This window comes from Phoca vitulina, unplaced genomic scaffold (assembly GCF_004348235.1).
Source record: "Phoca vitulina isolate PV1807 unplaced genomic scaffold, GSC_HSeal_1.0 scaffold7, whole genome shotgun sequence".
NCBI lineage: Eukaryota > Metazoa > Chordata > Mammalia > Carnivora > Phocidae > Phoca > Phoca vitulina.
Genome location: NW_022589710.1, coordinates 12,646,272 through 12,665,114, shown reverse-complemented (window position 1 = coordinate 12,665,114; position 18,843 = coordinate 12,646,272). Strand labels below are relative to the sequence as shown.

At 42.1% G+C, this 18,843-nt stretch overlaps 1 protein-coding gene across 1 annotated transcript; it reads right to left on the bottom strand.

Annotated features, from left to right (window-relative positions):
- Window positions 1–3,040: 3,040 nt before the first annotated feature.
- Window positions 3,041–17,049, bottom strand: PAX9 (paired box 9). The gene is made up of 4 exons (XM_032404570.1): window positions 17,000–17,049; window positions 15,610–16,236; window positions 12,497–12,639; window positions 3,041–3,295 (listed from the first exon to the last, which is right to left on the bottom strand). Exons 1-4 carry the CDS (start codon window positions 17,001–17,003, stop codon window positions 3,041–3,043), a joined length of 1,029 nt encoding a protein of 342 aa, XP_032260461.1. The 5' UTR covers window positions 17,004–17,049.
- Between the last annotated feature and the right edge of the window lie 1,794 nt (window positions 17,050–18,843).

Sequence of the window (18,843 nt, the reverse complement as noted above, 5' to 3'; positions counted from 1 at the left end):
CTGTTCTTAACTACTACTGAGGGCTATTTCCACCAAGAGACTAGGTCACTAAAGCATTTTATAAAGAGAAAATAAAAGATAACATGATAATTATTACTTTTTATTAATTTAGAGCATTTGAAGTATAAAAATAAAGGCTTTTTAACATACTGTATATACATACACAGCCTTCGGTTGTACATCCTTTCCAACGTGTTTTTTAATTTATATTTCAGCCCAATATTTCATAAGAAGGTCATTAAAAGTAGAAGAAAAAAAAACCCAAGAGAAAGAAGAATGTGTCTGTTGTACAACTGCATTCTATCCTTGCAGGTAATGCTCTTGCATCCTGTGAGGGAGAGAAACGCCCGCATAGAGGCCATGAAATTGAACCTTTAACCTCTCCCTGTGAATGGGATGGAAAAGGATCTCTGAAGAGTGCATTTGCCAGTTTAAAAACACTTTTACCCCCTAAGAAACAAAGGAAATATGTCAACATTAGCCAATAATAATAACGTTTAAAAATCAAACAATCCCAATCCCGTACCCCATCCCATTTTCCTTCTCTTATTTTTAAAAGTAGCTTTAAATCATATTTTGCTTTGAATAGCAAATTGTATTTTAGCTTTCTGTTGTCTTTCTTAAGTTACGCCATGTGAATTCACTGTTGCTAAGAAAAGACCTGGGGGAAAAAGAGAAGAAAAAAAAATCTTGATATCATTAACATTAGATTTTTAAAAATACAAGAACCAGAAAAAAATTATAAATAGCATTAACAAGAGATTTCTTAATTTAGATAAAGAAAATATTTCATTGTGTTTCCATACAAATGATTGGTATTTTTTTTTTAAAGACTCTTAGTAGCCATCTAAAAACTATCTGATAAGGGATAATTCTATACCTTATGTCAGCTTTTCTGGACGGCAGGAGAGTCCCTGTATGGTTATGGTTTTAAAGTCTCCACCAAAATATTGGACTGGTATCTTTGTTCCATTCAGTTTATAGTCTATTTTCTCACCAGACTGGGAACTCCAGATATCAATAGGAGTTTTATAAGATCAAAGGAAGACTATGGCCCTGAGAGTTCATCTGCTCCTTCTGCTTATTCTTCTCCTGAAGTTATAATCCTCTGTTTGTAGCACTGAATTTTGGTTGCTTTAGAAATAAATGCAGTTCAAAGCTCTCTCTATAAGATATCTGTTGCTTGAAACAAGCAATTCCTCGAATATAACTTACGTGTCAGAAATCTGCTTACTGTTTATATGCTAGTGATCTGAAAGCCTTGCTCGTCTAGCCATCTGAGTTTTAAGTGAAGCCATGAAACCGATGTGATGGAACTGGATTGCCGTGTAGACTGTGCACAGCACAGATAGGAAGAAAGCAGGATCACCTCACGAATGCATCTTTAACATCCACATCTAGTGATGTGCCCTTTTAGTTATTGCACAGAATTAATACCAAAAAAAAAAACCCCCACAATATATTAATTTTCCAATAGATGAATTGTACCAATGTTTTTAAAATGTAGTTTCAAGCCTACATATTGCCAAGCAGGAAGAACTTTCTAAACAGAAGAGAAAAACTGTAGAATTTTGCCCAAGAAAAGCAGTTGTTTTAAAATACAACACATAGCACATGCTCACACACACACATATACCCCACAGCACTGCTATTAACATTAAAGTGAAAACCCCATTGGTCTAGAAAGACTCATCAGCTAAACTATGTCCTGTAACTCCAGAAATGAATAAAGGGAATTAAAAAAAAATTAAATAGCATTTGTATTTCTAATACCACCACCAGTTTACCTACATGTGAAACATGCTTCTGTACAACAATGTAAACTTCACAGCAAGCCGTTTTTACATTCATTAGAGCAGAATTTTCCATTTTCTTTAAATTACAACATAATTTTGGGCTGAGATTGCTGAAGACACAGGTAAGCCAACAATAACAGTACAATTTAGTTTCACAGTGGTTTTCTTAACATAAAGTTCATTTTAAGTGTCTTTGCAAAGCATTTCACATTAAACTTAAGTTTCTAAGTGACTTCCTTTAAAGCCTTCTTGTTCAGATATTTTCCACCCTCATGTCTTTATATGCTTGGCATGTGTGTTGTTTGATTAGGATACAAAATGGGAGACTGGCTTGTTTAATCTGTTTTTGAGTCCTCTGCTGTAGAAAGAAAATGTCCTTCATAAGGTGTTGAAGCCTTCACTGCACACACAAAATTTGGGGCAAGTCCAGGTCCAGGAGCCCGAGCAGCCCACCACCAAACAGAGACAAAGACGTTGCCAGAAAGTCACCTTTGCAAAAAGAAAGAAAAAAATAGATGGGGGTGGGAGGGAGGGGGGATGTCCCATGGAATGAAAACACAAATGCACCATCCAGAGTCCGTATTTACAAACTAATAGAAAATATAAACATTATTGTATTTGGAACCAAGTCAAAACACCAGGAGGAGCTAAATTCAGATATTGCTTGTGTCACACATTATATTTTCCAACAAAATAGGTCATCTCTTAAGAATAAACAAAGCATCACTCAAACAAGTCAATTATTGATTAGTTTCCTAATGATGAATTAAAGCTTATTTGGTCACCTTATTTGATTAGAGGGTGTAGCATAACTTTTTTTTCTATATGTATTTTCCTTTATTGATTTTGCAAAATCTCAACAATTGCACGTTTCAAAAGTTCAGGTTGATTTAGAATAAATATACACATGTGGTTTTACCAAAGACTAGTTTTAAAAGTTCCTTAAGCCCTTTGAGGGGTGCAGGTTTCTTTGCTACGTTAAAACAGTGTGTGGGCAACACAAATGTCTCATTCAATCCTTAAGATTGCTTTTGTTTTCAAATCCTAAAGTCATGTCAGGTTTTCTGTAAGAGAGAAGTTATGGCAAGAAATACTTAAGTGTCATCAGCACAAAGGATGTGAGTCCGTAAAGCCAGCTTTGGGGGCAGGAGGGCGGGAGGGGTGGGATCCGAGACCAGGGAAGAGGGGGAGGGTGTGCTGAGGGGAGACGGGGTGAAGCTGCCGCGCGCGGACAGAATTTCCCATCAGAGTGCAGAAGCCGTGACAGAGTGACTACCTTCTCTGGCTGCCTGCATTCCCTTGAACGCCAGCGATGCGGGAATGTCACAGTTGTGGGGGGAGAGTGGGGTGCCACTGGCATGTTGCCACCCGTGTCCAGCCACATAACCGGAAGGAGCGGCGCTGTAGGTCATGTAAGGCGACACCTGGGCCGGGCTGGGGTAAGGAGCCATGCTGGACGCAGACACAAAACTGCTGACAGCGGGTAGACCATTTGGTGCCTGAGAGTAGGAAAAGAGAAGAGGTGAAGGTAATCACATTGTAGGAGTTGACATTTCACCGGCTTTCAGAAAGTGGCAGAATGTAAGTTCTGAGTAGTAGTAGCAGCAATATCCTGACTCTACTTTCTGATTTTTTTTTTATTTGAACCTTACATTCTACACGCATCCCCAGGCTTGCTCCTTAAACATAATGCCAAAAGTCAAGACATTATTCCTTCCACAGACGTTTTGAGGAGGCTACAACCAGAAAACTCACAGTATTTGCTTTGCTATTTGGAATTATAGGAAGGAAATAGAGGGTGAGGAAAGAATTAATGGTGATTAAATACTCTCAGAAGCTGTTCAGCTATCCGAATGCCTTTGTCAACCTTCCCTGTACTTTGGTTTTGTTTGGCTCTTTTGTTGAAGCATTGGTGAAGGGCCTGGTTGGTGTAGCTTTCATTTCCAGTAAAGAAGGGCACAGAGTGTAGGCTGTCACTTTAGAAACTCAAAATGAACACGACCTTTGTTAAATAAAACATGGGCCGTATTTTAAAATGTCAAGTTGAAAATGCCTGTTGGACAAAGGACATGCAAAATCAGGCAGTTGTCTTGTAAGAGTTTTTACATGAAGATTGGGGGTATTTTTTCCCAGAGCTGTTTTATCAAAAAGGAAACTGTCTCTTGGAATAGAAAAGAACTGCGTATGTGTGGTTTTAAAATTGGAAAATTAGTTTGCAAAGTTTTGGGGTCCTGTGATAGGAATTTTTAAAAGCTACATGGATAAATCTCTTGAAATGAATTGAAATGTAAAATCTTAGTTTGCAAACAAAATGCAGCAGCCCTGGCAAGCGATTCTGCCCAGAAACCAGCCCTCTCTTGGCATCCAATAAATTATTGTCGGTATTGTTACTATCATCAACAACAAAAACACCCTGATTTCTAATCCTGATTCTGGCATGAACACTTGGCATCCTCCTCCAAGTAACTTATTTTTTTCCCCTCAATTTCTACATTATTTAGAAATAAAGAGTAAATCTTTTCCCTGATAGTGATGTGAATTAACATATCAACATATTTCCTAGTGAGAGTGTAATGTAAATACTAGAATTACTAGTAGTAAAACTGATTCAATCCTTAGAAGTAAGAAAAGCAGACGTATGTTAATTAGATACTTTTCCCAATTCGACTGCAACACAGAAATTATTTTCCAATTTAATTCATTTGGTTATTATTTTCACTTCCACATCTATGAGTATGCAATGATGGGCTCTCAAAAATGATTTTGTCAGTTTAGGGTAATACACAGAGTAGAATAAACACATGGGTATGACTTAACACTGCTCATGGATTTCTGACGAAATAAGAATAAAAGTAGAGGGATTATCCTTATGTACTCGGTCTGTAAGAACACATACCCCCTGTTCTGGTTGTCAGAGGAAAGGGAAAGGACACTAAGGCTTTTTGAGTATGTCCTATGTCCCAGGCACCAAGAAATATCCAACATATTTTATGGAATAATGAAGACTGATGAATTGTAACTCATTATAAACTACTGGGTTTATAATAATGATAAGATAATATGTAATGATTACAATGCAATGTTCAACTGAAATTAAAATGTATAGGATGGTGCTCTATTTTTTAACAAAGAAATCATTGCACATCACTTTAAAATATAAATGAAATCTTAGCCTCTTCTTATACGCAAGAATGTAGATTAAGGAATTTAGCCATTTACCCTGGGCCAATTGGCAAGTCAATGGTCATGTGTTAAAAGAAGTTATCACCCCTGTCTGACACGGGATCCTCTGTAGCAGATCTTTTCCTGCTTTTTCCAGGACAATTAAAAGACAGACACAATTTAATATCAAACTAGAGCTTCTTTTGAGATAACAGCTTGTAAAAGATTCTCCTTCTAGAACCCCATTCTCATTGTTAGATCCTCATTCTGTTTAACTTCTAAAAAAAAAAATCTTTTCTCCCTTTCTGAGGATGGCTCATCAGAGAATGGCTCAAAGGAGACACACTCTAAGGCTCTCAGAAGATGAGTAAGATAGCTATCAAATTGCAGAAGAAATCTAGCATTGCATAGAGATTATAGTTCCAATCATGTTTGTGGACGATTTTCCCAATAACCCATAAGAAATGAGTTTAAAAAGGAATTATTCTAGTCCACTTATAGAAACGTATTTGCATCTGTATTGGCCTCTTCCACTCTAGATTAATTAATATTTTATACTGTTGACACCAATGTTACCAAGAATCATAAAATAAGAATGTTAAGGTTAAAATTATTTTTGAAATAGTGAAAACCTTTGCTCAACACTTTATAAGTACATAAGGTTAAACTATTTAATATTATACATGACAGAAACAATGCTCTAGTTAGCCAAAAAAATGTGTTGACGAATTCTAATTTTCATGACAGCTGAATTTTTCCTGCCCATTCTTTTTTCTTAGAATTTCTTCCATCATCCGCAATTACAGTTTCCTCTGAAACACTTGCTTCGTCATCTTCCCCTTCCTCCCCCTACACCTTTGCCCTTGGAACAATTGCTCCTTGATGTGCCCCCTTTATTTGGCTGTTCTGTTGCAATGTCTACAGTCCCCTTATGTGGACCCACTTCTTTTTGCCCTGAAACATCCCCCCCTGAGAAACTGGGCTGGATTGGACTCTCATCTTACATAATGCTCCTGGGATTCAGGGGGAGGTAGAACCCTGGATTTAGGCCTGTGTTACCTTCAGGTGCCTTACTTATTCTGTGACTACATTTGTTTGTCGAGCATAAAATAAACACTACTAATTTTTTCCATATTTGTCCAATTGCTCATACTTAAGGCACCAAATTTGCTTTTATATTAGTATTACTATTAGTATTAAGTATTTCAAAGTTCTCTAAAATCCACAACATATTTAGAGTCATTTTAGTGATGCAGTCCCTCTGTATTGCAGAAAGGATGAGTAAGAGGGGAAGCTTAAGGAGGTCTGATCTCATCTTGCCGAGGAGGCAAAAGCCTTTGCTTAAAAGAAAAAAAAAAACCCACAGAAATCTTCAAACAGTATAAAAATAACTCTTAGCTTTCCCTCAGGTTAAATTATGACCCAGATTTGGGGCTAAAAAGTTTTGTCTTAATTTTCCTTTTTACTTTTAAAGGTCAGATTCAGAAATTTAGAAAAAGCAGCATAAGAAAGATGAAATGAAAAACATGCTTTAAAATGTACCTGCCACCTTCACTATCCATTCATTCTAATGACTCAATAAACCTATCGATTTTCTATTAATTTTGAAACATGACATCGGTAAAAGATATAAATCTCTATTGGATAAAGTAATTGTTATTTATGAAGCAATCACCGAATAGTAAAATTTTCCACCACAAAGGAAAACAACTACAGGTAGCATTGGTGTTTGTTTATTCTTTCCAGTAAAAGAGTACATGACTTAAACTTCCCAAATCTGTTTAATGTTTTCAGTGAAGGGCATGTAATTAATCTGAAAAGCTAGTTAGGCTAAGTAGAGACTACCAAATGTACACCATAAATATAGTGGGAGCAAACATGCTAAATTACTCTATTTAATTGGATTGTAAATATGATTTATAAATCAACCAACATATGGAATCCCCAGAGAAGAGTAAACAAATTTTCCAAATGAAACCCCAGCAATGGGCATGTAATGGAAATCTCATTTTTGAAAATGACTTTACCTAAAGATTCCATAAATAAGACCTCAATCCATCAACCCCTTTTTTTATGTGGATCTTCCATAAAAGCCATGAGAATCCTCTCCCCCCAGAGAACTATACAAGGATCCTCCCTGAAGCAAACTCTCTTCTACATAATTTTGAGAATGAGATTTACGAATTCAAAGTAAAATATACCAAACTGCATACCCTAAAAAGAGTAAGTTACTTGCTTTGTTGAATGTTTTTAGAAAAATACAGATTTTATCTCCCTGTCATTAAAGGAAATAGTCTAGAAAAAAACACATAAAATACAATGTCCAGTTAAGGTTTGAATGAAAGCATGAGTTTTCATTTTACTTGTTCTAAAATGTTAGAAATATAGATTTGTCACTTTTTAAAAATATGTTTTTAAATTAGTACGTTGAGAAGCTGTATTAGCCGAGAGCTAGACTACAAACAGTTTGAGGACAGGAGCTTGCCTTAATCATTTCAACATCCTCATAAAACTGGACACGTCATAGGTGTTTCATAATCATTTGTATACCTAAGTTAGTGCAGCCTTTTGAAAGCAGAAGATGCGATACTCTTGCTTTAAAAAAAAAACAAAACAACAACAGGAAAACTAGACACTCTTTATCACAGAACTGGTGTTACACTTTAAGCAACATGAGTAAAGCTGTTGAAAAAAGTAAATAAAAAGTTCTAACGTAGCTCTTCACTATTTGATTTATGCTTGTTCCATTTATTCACCACCACCCCCCGCCCCCGAAAATGGAAATGCATTAATATCCAAACACTTCTGACCACAAGAAAAAAAAAAAAAAACTGGTATGACAACTGTCTGGAAATTACAAGTTATAGACCAGTAGTCTTCACATTCAGGACATTGTCTACTCAACATTTTCTCTCTTAAAGAAAATGCAGATAGCGCTGCCAAGTCCTATACCCACAATCTTTCATCCACTCGTCAGTTCTACCTGGTCCTCCTCTTATGATAAAATGAGTTTACTTTGGCTTTATCATAAAGTAGATTTAGCCACAAATTGAGATGTGCTTCACCTAGAATTTAGCCTCCATGTCATTAGCAAGAAAGTTTCAGATTGGAGAATAAACAAGATTTTCTCCCTTTTTTTTCGGTGTAATCTTTTTTGTTTGACTGTTGCTCTACCCTTCCCAGTTCATTATGCAATGACCTAGTGAAACAAATCTCATAAAGTGAAATGACGATTGTAAAGTATGGTTTCAACATTCATCCAAAAAGATCTTATTTATACTGAGTTATCACACTGCAGATCTAAATGTCTTTAGGTAATGGAAAGCTGCTATTTAAATTTTTTTCCTAAGTTTTATGTTTCCAAAATATTGAAATTAAGGTAGCCTTGAAAAAATTTCAAATTACTTTTTTTTGTATTTTATATGACACATTTTACTACTACATAATCATTAATCTTGTTTTAAGACACAAATAGTTAAAAGCAACCCAGGTCAAGGAATGTTTTTCATAATAGATAACATCATGAATTTCAAGTCTCTCTATTGGCATTTGCCAACAGTTGGATTCTCTACAAAATTATAAATTATTTAAGACAAAAATTAACTTTATTTCATATGATGAAAAATCCAGTGCAACTTCATTTATATTTTCATGAAAACAGTATGTCTGCAAGGACAACCAGTGTTTAAAATAATGCACTAGAAAATTATATTCATGATTCTGAAATACTATCTTTATTTCAAATACAATACACAAATGAATGTTCCGTAAGAATTCCAGATTAATTTGCCTCCAAATCCAACCATTTTCACAACTCGTTTAACTCTAAAACTAAACTTTTTCTTAAGTTCAAGTTTGTATAGACTATTCCCCATCTCTGACATTTCAATCTGTAGCTAATGTTATATTAAACTTGCTGTCTGAGTTAACATACACTACCCAAAATTGGAGATACTCAAAGCTTGTAAATCTAACATTCAGATTATTTCAGTTAGAGTACCAGATATGCAATATATTTTTTCTGAGAAAGTATGCCCAATTGTAGAAAATGTTTCAAGAACTATACAACTACTTATAGACTCTTTAAATTAAATGAAGCATTAATTCACTAAGTACCATGTAAAAGGGTAGATATATTCCAATCTCCCCCTTTTCTTTGCCATGCAATTGCATTCAGTAGAGATTTTGTTTTCAACAGAAGAGAACCAGCATTAAGAACCAGAGAACATGGTTGCCATTCAGAATTAGATGAGATTAAGGATTTCTGGCCCAATATTAAATGCAGGTGAAAAAAGCCAAACAAATAAATATTCTTCTTCTTCTATCCCAAAGGGTAGATAATAAGTACTTCTGAATGGTAATATAAAATATTGACTTCAATGTAATATTGATCAGTAAGACAAGTTTGAATATTCTATATTAGTATTTTAAAAAACAAAAGATAGGTGTGTATACAGCTGAAATGTGCATAAGGTTCTAATTACTAGCGATCAGGCATCTTTCTTTTTCTTTTTTCTTTTTTTTTTTTTTTGCAGTTTAAACTGAAAATTAGAAACTCTAGATTACAGTAATCACTAGTACCTACAATCAGTTGTCAATTCAGTCCCTTTGGTAATTTTACAGGTGTCTTCTGGGAAAAGATTATGCTCTAATTCCTAGGATTCTGAATTCTCAATTTCCTCCTCTATACACTAAATTGAAACTGGGATCAGATAATATTGCACATTTAATAAAAATTATAAGTGCCCTGAAAGTATTATGTGCATAATTTTTGACAATTTGTCAAAAGCTTTCAAATTTTGTTCATAATACAAATAGAGGAGAAATGTTTCTTAAGTTTACATTTTTGTTGTAAAAGTGTACTTATGCTGATAACATTCTGAAAAATAACTTTTAAAAATAAAGCTGCCCTTTGAATATTGGTAAGAGAAATGCACATATATATACACACAACACACCTTACCATTGCTTTTTTGTTTATGAGCAAGTATTAGTATAGAATTTTACACTCAAGGAAATCAATGTCTAAATTCCACAACTGCTCACAAAATGACACAGCCTCAATTTCTGCGCCTACTCAGCACACCTTCATCATTAAGCACAATTTTGATAATTATAATAGAGTAACCACTGATTTAATTGTGCTTAGAAACTTTTCAAGTTTTGAAATTTTACATCATCTGAATTATATTACTACATGGCAATGCAGAAGATTAGCATACTACAATTAAGAAGTTTCCAAATTTGGGGCGCCTGGATGGCTCAGTTGGTCTGCCTTCAGCTCAGGTCCTGATCTGAGGGTCCTGGGATTGAGCCCCCCTGTCAGGGCTCCCTGCTCAGCGGGGAGTCTGCTTCTCCCTCTGCCCCTCCCCCTGCTTGTGCTGTCTCTCTTTCTCTCCCTCAAATAAATAAATAAAATCTTAAAAAAAAAGAAGTTTCCAAATTTAAGATATAAATATCTTTTCCTTCTGGAAAAAAAATTAACTTGTTCTCTTATGTATTTAGAATAATACTTATTTGGCCACTTATGTCTTTCATTTGCTTGCTTTTATAAATCTCATAATTTAGTGATATAATATTTAGTGTTTAAATGTAATCAATTTTAATGTTCAGAATATACAGAGTAGATTATTTGCATCAGTCTTCTATTTTTATTTTAAACCTGTCTGTGTGGTTTTGATATGTGTGTATAAATTAACCATTTCTAAATGAGTATAAACACTAGATCTATAATTCGAGGGAGAAAAAATGAAATAACCAAGGATTTTTGAATTATGACACTGCTTTATAATATAAACTGGGTTTATCAACTATATGTGAGAATTAAAAACTATTTTTCAACTCTTCACTTCCTGTTATTATAGCAAATGATGACCCAATAAAAACTACTGAGCACCTATTAAATGCTTGCTACTATGCTAGGTGCTTTAAAAACACTCCTTCTAACGTTTGCAACAAAATGCCTTGGCACTTTTTGGCTATGAGCTCTCTGAACAAAGTATATTCTCACCAAAAGAAAAAAAATTGCTTGTTTTTAAAAGTCAATCTCCAACCGCCATTTGTAACCACAGGTACTATGGAATGGAAGCTCACTATGTGCCATACGGCTGCATTATCTCACTGAATCTTCACAACATCTCCTGAGGTTGGGACTATTATTTCCCCCTTTTAAAGATGAAGAAATGGAGGTGCTAAAAGGTTAAAGAACTTGCTTTAGTGACAATGGTACCAGAAGATCGCAGTTCCTAACCAATGCTATACTGCCTCTTCTTTATGAATGAAGGGCTGTTTATAAAAGAAAATGGCAAGTTTTCATATAATTTCTCCTTGGCATTCTTTGCAGTAGAAACATACTCGGGAAAGGGACTCTTTCTTCGCTGCTATTTTCTGGGATATTTGTCATGGGAGAGCTACTAATATGTATCTGACTCTGTTTTAGCAAAATAAGGGAGAGAAAAGGAAATGGAAATGGGGTTTGTTCGAGAAAACAAGGATTAGGACTTTTTCCCAAGTGAACAAAAGTAACAAGTAAAACGCTGATTTTGACAGATAAGAAAACACTAAGAGTTCTATGACTTCACAATAATAAAACGAAAATTGGGTATTTTGAGGCTTTGGAATTAGAATTTGGTATTAAGAAATTTGCAAATCTACCCAGATCTGCTCTAAGAAACCTTAGGCTGCCTTAAGATCTGTGTTTGTTTGCTTGCTTTTCAGAGCTTTGAGCTCCGGACTCCATCCTGGTGATGAATTTAGACTCAAAACTCTAGGACTTTTGTGGTGGTGGTTGCTTAGTTTTTCTCAGGGGGAAAAAAAAAACACGAGTGTTTTAATTTTTCTTTTGCAGAGTCGGGGGAGGAACAGAGGGAAGGAAAAATTAAACGGTCCACAGCCAGTCCGTATAATTTGAGGTTTTTCTCACAAACCTCCTGTGGGAGATTACACCGTGACCTTTAATCGGGAAATGGTAACTTTATTAAGTTTATCTGGTTGCCCTCTCTTCACTACCGCAGGGCGAGCGTCGTTTGTTTGCTTTCGGGGAGCCACGGCCCGAGAAATGTCCGAGCGTGCGGACCCCGCAGCCCACAGACCCGCAGGCCGCGACCTCGGGCGGGCGCTCGGCGGGCGTGGAGGCCGCTCGCGCGGGCGCCGCCCTGAGAACCCAGCGGGGTCGCCCGGCCCTGCGGACGCGCCTCGCGTGGGTCACCAGCCCCTGTGCGAGCAGCGCCGTGGGCTTCGGGCGCGGCCTCCCGGCGCTTGCGGAGGCCACGCAGGCCTGGAGGCGCTTCCACCGCCCCAGGCCCCCGGGCTCCTGGGCCCCCGGGCTCCTGGGCTCCTGGCGGGGGGTCGAGGCCTCAACTCCGCCCCGGACGGTCCGGGCCTCGGTCCCGCCTCAGCCGACCGGGATAGGACTCCCGGCAGTGACGGGTGGTCGGCCTGGGCTTCCCCGCGGTCGAGGCTCCGAAAGGAACCGGGTCCCCCGTCGCCCAGACCCCCGCCGCCAAGCGGCCCACCCGGCGGGGCCCTCGCCTCCTCACCTGGCCGTACTTGGCTTCCTGCTCCAGGGCTCCCTTCTCCAGCCCGTTCACCGCGTGCGGGGCGGCGGCCGGGAAGTTGTTCCGGCCCAGGCTGCTCCACTCCTCCACCTTGGGGCTGTGGTAGGGGGAGCTGTCGCTCACGCCTGGGGAGGAGGAGAGGGCGTCAAGCTGGAGATCCAACCCGCGCGCCCCCTCCTGAGACGCGGCCCGAAGCCGCGACCCGCGAGCTCCAGGGCTCCGACCCCTGCCCTCGACCTCCCGGGGGCGCCGGGCCCAGGCGCGGCCTCGCCGGCTTCCAGGCCCAGGGCCCGGCGAAGTTTACTCTCCTCAGAGTAGGCCTCTCCCAGCTCTTTCACCCACGCCTGCGGGAAGATTTTTTTTTTTTTTCCCCTTTTTCAACAGCCTTTGATTTCCGCCTCCCCTCCTCATTCCCCCGGGAAATCGAATGGAAGGAACCTGAGAGTTTCCCTAAATCGAGGAAGGAAACACGTGAAGCTGGATGCGCTGTTCGTCCCAGTCCTAACCCAGGGTCGACTCGGGATTGACGAAAACGGGGACTGGTGCGGACTGAAAAGGGAGAGAGGAGCGCCCTTGGCCTAACCGTCCTTGGCCTGGGCCGGTGCTCAGAGACATCCAGAAAAGTGCTCACCGTGCCTTGGGGATCTAGTACTTATGTCAATAGATGAGACAAAAGACCTGCAAAGTCCTTTGCAAACAGGTAACTACAAGATGCCCACAGTGCACATGCAAAATATACATGCATAGTTTGTCTTGTGTGTGCATAATTTATATGTGACTACCTTTGATGCTCTATGTCTACACATTAAGTATGTGAGGTTATGTGCATATAACTTAAAAAGTAAACACTACAATTACCACTGTAAATGCCACCAGCGTCAGTGGTAAGGTTATAGAGAGAGAGTTTTTTTTTTTTTTAATGAAATCAAAAGTTAAGGAAATGAAAGCAGAATTAAGTGTTTTTAAAAAGGGAGTAACGCTGTCATTTATCCTTTATGTTCTTAATAGAGATACAAAGAAAATTATATGCTGTAAACTGATTACCACAATACCTGGAAGTGTGCCTATTGAATCACTGCCATCTTTAAATGACTAAGTGCAGTTTTAAAGAAAAGATATTTGAAGACTATGAGCAATGTGTTTTTGTCTTTGGAACCTATAGGTGGAGGACTGAAGTTTTGACAAAGCCACTACAACCTGATTTTAAATACTTCCATCTGACACAGTGCTTTGATTTGTAGAAATGATCATTTGTAGAATTGATCACTTATAGAAATAATCATTTTATAGTCACAGATTTGTCAGAAAACAGGTTGTTTAAAGCTGGCATCCAGAATCAACAACATCTAGAATGAAAAATTGCTCTTCTGCATATAATCCATTACTTTTCCAACTGATACTTGGTCTGATTGTAGAATCCCCAGGGAAGATCAACTCTGTCAGTCTTTTTTCCCTATTTCCCCACGCCCCAAAGAATTAGATTGTGTTCCAATTTGCACCAGGAAACTGTGTTTTGGCAAAGAACTGCCAGTCTCTCTTTGCCTTCCCAGACAAAAGGCAATCGGTGGGCACAAGCCTGAAGTTATCTTAAGAAATTGAGATCCCCCTGTGAGCCCCCATTTCTGCTGATCTCACACTTTCCCATGAACAGGGGCTTCCTTTAAATGTCAGTGAGGTCAGTTTATCCTATAAATCAAGGGCAAACTCTCTCCAACTAAAACTCCAACCAGCTCCGAATAAGACAAAACTGAGCTCCTCGAAGAATCTTGTAAATTCACAGGCAGCAAACAAGAAGATGAGAAATCAGGGCTCTGCTTTAATTACTTAAAAAGATAATTGTGCCAATGTGGTGGCAACAGAAAAAGGCAGGAAATAATTAAAGGAACTATTCCCCCCTTTTCTCTACTTAATTTTTCCCCTGCACTTTTTAAACTTTCAGCTAAGAAATTAAAACGGTGGGCTCTGATCTCTGTATTCTTTAAATTCTGTGTCTAAGACATTTTGACTTTTTCCCCCTACCGAGAAAGAAGTTAATGCCAGTTTCTTTGCTGTTGTTGTTATTTTGTTTAATTATGAAGTAAAGGAAAACAAAGTCTGGTCTGCGGAAGCCCAACTGTGCAGGAGGGCTCAGGGAATGGTTCTTACCAAGCAGAAAAGACACTCGCTACCCAGCAAGGTCAAGGGTGAGAAAGGAAAGGAACAGTGGGGGTAGCACCGCCGAAAATGCAGGTACTAGATGTCCACTCGCATCCCCAGGGCCCTGAAGGGAAGCCGCAGGCTTGCGGAAACCAGGAAAGAAGAGAGGAGGTGATGAAATCACCCTGCATTTTGTTCCCATCACAGCAGTGGTTGGTGCCACTTCCTAAGATACATATAGTGAAGTCTGTTAAGGTAAAGGCCAGAGGTGGGGGCGATAGGAAAAAGAGAGAGGGGGAGAGAGAGAGAGAGAAAGAAAGCAGAAAATTAGTCCCAGAAAGAGCAATGCAGTAACATGCAAGTTACTAGTAGTAACTTCGGGACCTCCGTTTCCGAGGAAAATGAAGTGAAGCATAAGAATGAAACCAATTAGGTGACATTTGAACTTCCTGCCTGAGCAAATTTGGCCTGATTGCCAGAATCCAAGAATACTGCAATTTCCACAGGGTGCCCAACTCCTCGCGGCCGCATCTGATCCGCAAACAAGCTGCCCGCAGCGGTGTCTGCAGCCAGCAGCCCCACGCCCGCTCAGGCCTCCCGGGCTGCGCCCCAAGTCCGACCCGGGCCGCGCTCTCCAAGTGAGCGAGCCGGTCTAAGGCTGCAGCGGCGCGAGAGGCGGGGGAGGGTGGAAAATGCGAACCATGTGTTGGGGATGGGGGGATGTTATGGGTCTGGTAGTTTGAGATGAGGCAGGAGACTGTGTGTGGCAAGGAAACGGAGGGCATGAATTTCAAGTTAATGAGATCAGAACACCCCCTGGGAGGACTCCTTAGTTTCCAAAGGAAAAAGCCTCAGGTGGTGGGATAGACCCGGGCCCGGAGGCCGCAGATACAGAGACACCAGCGAGGGTGCAGAGGGAGGCTCTGCACATCCACACCATCCGGCCCCTGAGCCCTTACCTTGGTCGGTGATAGAGCGAATGCCCAGGATGTCGGTGACGGAATGGGAGGAGGGCCAGGTACGGGGCATGGCCACCGAGCCGGGGATGGCAGGCACCCCGGGCGGCGTGGGTACCTTGGCTGCGGCCGCCGTGATGGGGCTGGGGTACGAGTAGATGTGGTTATAGGGCAGCGCCGGCTGGGGTGCCGGCTGGTGCTGCTTGTATGAGTCGTAATGGCCCTGTTGAGCCAAGTTGCCGATCTTGTTGCGCAGGATGCGGCTGATGGAGCTCACCGAGGGCACGTTGTACTTGTCACACACGCCGTCCGCCAGCAGGCGGTCCCGGATTTCCCAGGCAAAGATGCCAGGGTCCCTTTGCTTGTAGGTCCGGATGTGCTTCACCACGGTGGGGGTGGTAACTCGGGGCTTGCTGCCCCCAATGGCTCCTGGCAAGATCGAGCCAGTCTCGTTGTAGCGCGCCAGAATCTTGCTGACGCAGCCGTGCGAGACCCGTAGCTGGCGGCTGATGTCACACGGTCTGATGCCCAGTTGGGCCAGTTCCACGATACGAAGCCGGATGGCGTTGGGCAGCGGCCTCCCGTTCACGAATACTCCTCCCAGCTGGTTCACCTCCCCAAAGGCTGGCTCTGCAAAACGAACACACGGCGCGCGGGGACGCGCACCGGCAGTTTGGGACAGCCGTTTACCGCTCGGCCTCCGCCCACGTCAGAAGGCAGGGCAGATGCACCCACCCGGGACAGGGGACCTAGGCTTTTCCCAAACCCTACTGCCCCCGAGCCTTGCCCAATGGCCCCAAACCACTAAGGTCGAGTCGGACCCCCTCCCCCCATTCCAGTGGTGTCTGCGGCCACTACAAGCAAATAAAGTGGTGAGACGCGGGGCCGCTCCAAGTGTTCAAAAGCCTCCGAAGCAGGCGGGGAAATCGGTCTTGACGCCTGCAACCAGCTCCTTCTCGGCTTCTCGGCGCTAAAGTCTCTGGGCTGCTACCCCTTGAGCCCCAGCGCCCCGCCTGGGGCCTGGAGCAATTAGACAAGGTCTAGGAGAAACTACAGTTGGTTTGGATTTTTTTTTCCTGTTCTGAGTGCGTGAGTTTGTGTGAAACAAAACTTGGTCCGCACTGAGGCTACGGAGCTTGCTGATGCCACCGCTCTCTTCCTTTAATATCAGAAAATGGCATCAACAGCAACCCAGTAGCCAGCGTTCATACTGAACTGCTGTGTGCCCTGACCCTTAGCGTGTTTCTAACAACTTGTAGGAACACGAGCAAAGTCAATAAGAAGAGTGTGAGCGCTCAGTGGTGCGCGCCCTCGCGCTCCCTCCCTTCCTCCCTCGCCCTCTGGTTCCCTCCCTCCCTTCCCGGCTCTGACAGTGTCCCCCGCCGCCACTCACCCATTGCTCCGAGCTATACACCAACGGGGCCCCAGTTCCGAGCTCCCAAAAAGAAACTTTTCGCACAGCCTCAGTGGCCCGGCTTGTCGCTGCCCCGGGCAGCCGGTGCCTCCGCTTCTTCCCGGGAGGAGGCGGCGAGAGTGCAGAAGGAAGGAGTAAAAGGAAGTCTGTGCCCCGTTGAAAGAGGCTAGAGTTCTGCATTTCAATCTAAGCAGCAACGTGGGCTGGCCTGAGCTGGGCCGGGCGGCTCCGTCTATCACTCACTGGGGACACGCCCTCAAAGAGGAGGGCCCGAGGTCAAGCTGCGTGGTGATTGGTGCGGGCCGCTGAGCGACAGTGCAGTCCGGGAAAGTCCTTCCGCTGTCTCTTTCAAGCTTTCTCTGCACCTGGGTGACTAAATACAATGAAAATGGGTGTTTGACACCTTCCTAGGGGCAGCGCAAACAGACAACAAAATCAAGCTGATAAAAATGCTGAATAAGCAAATGAAAGCATTTGGTCGGAATCTGAGAGACTCTAAGGGGGAAGGAGTTGAGGAGACTTGGGGGGAGGGGAAAACAGACGCCTCAGAATTTAAGTTAAAACTCTAGGTGGGAGGTGGGGGCCACCGTCGGGGGGGGGGAGGGTGGTGCTTCTTAGAATAGCCTGTCATGCAGGCCTCCAGGGGCTGTCTGGAGAAGGACGCTATTACCGGGGGATGATACCTCCTCACTCCAGCCTATGCCAGGTGGCGAGAGCTCAGGTGTGAGACGGTAGGCCGATCGGAGAGACCAGGAGGTTAAGGGGAGGCCGAGCCAGAGGTGGAGGCCACTGTGACCGCCAGGTGGAGACCCCTCTCCTGCTCCCGGGACTAGCCTCCCCTCCCCCCAACGCAGTTTCTGGTGGGTTCATCCAGGAGCGCGGGGCCAAACATTAGCCACGCAGACTCCAGGATGTGGCCGCGCGCGATATGCGGAGAACTTAAGCACACGCGGCTAAAGCTAGCTCACAGCCAACGTCGACGATTGCCTGTGCTTGAGGCACTCTCCCTGGAGGCCAGCGCGCCACTGAGCTCAGCCGGGTTGCTGGTCTGCTGGTACTTGATGCCAAGGTTTGCCGGCTTCCCCTCACCAGCGAACCGCAGCAAAAGGGGTTTGTTTAATGAAAGAGACTTGGTCCCAAGAAAGTTGAACACCGAGCCTGCACATTTATGTAATTCCCCCGTCTTCTGTTTAGCTACCAGAGGCCCTGAGAGTCAACCTACTTCTGAATTTTCACTTTCGATCACTAAAGTGATCACTAAGTCTAAAGTGTACAGTACTCTTTTTGGCAGCCAAAGTTAATCACATTTTGAGTATGGGTTATGGAGAACGCTAATCAAGATTAAAAACAAGATGGGGAACATCTTTAATGAACTTGGGTGTGTGGACTGCTTCAGGTCGAGGATATTGATACTGCTACTTCTTGTGCACACAGGATTCCTGTTGATCCTCCCACAGTCCTGAGGGATGTGTGTGTGGCTCTGGTCTACTACATACAGGGAAGCTGACTGGGCCCAGATTCCGGGCCAGTAAGTGACAAGAAGCCAGAAAAACGAATGATCATCTGTGCTTTTTGAAACGAAGAGCCACCTCCAGATCCCCATGCTTCTGTGGTCGGGGCCGCAGTCTGATTTCAAGTTTATAGGTAAGAAGAATGAAAAGATAAAGATGCATTCAAACACCCTTAATTCTTTTAGAAGTCTCACAGCTAGAAATACTTGAACTTGTCTTTTTATTTGTTTGTTCCAATTGTTTAAAATCTCGCAGTTTGACTTGATAGCGATTTCACCCGGGTCTGACCCCAAATACCTATTGTTTGGCACC

Excerpts from the sequence above, each read along its gene's own strand:
- PAX9 (XM_032404570.1), bottom strand. Across the intron at positions 12,640-15,609 it reads TCGCTCTATCACCGACCAAG|GCGTGAGCGACAGCTCCCCC; the intron begins GTAAGGGCTCAG and ends CCTCCTCCCCAG. Across the intron at positions 3,296-12,496 it reads AGGAAGCCAAGTACGGCCAG|GCACCAAATGGTCTACCCGC; the intron begins GTGAGGAGGCGA and ends TCCTACTCTCAG.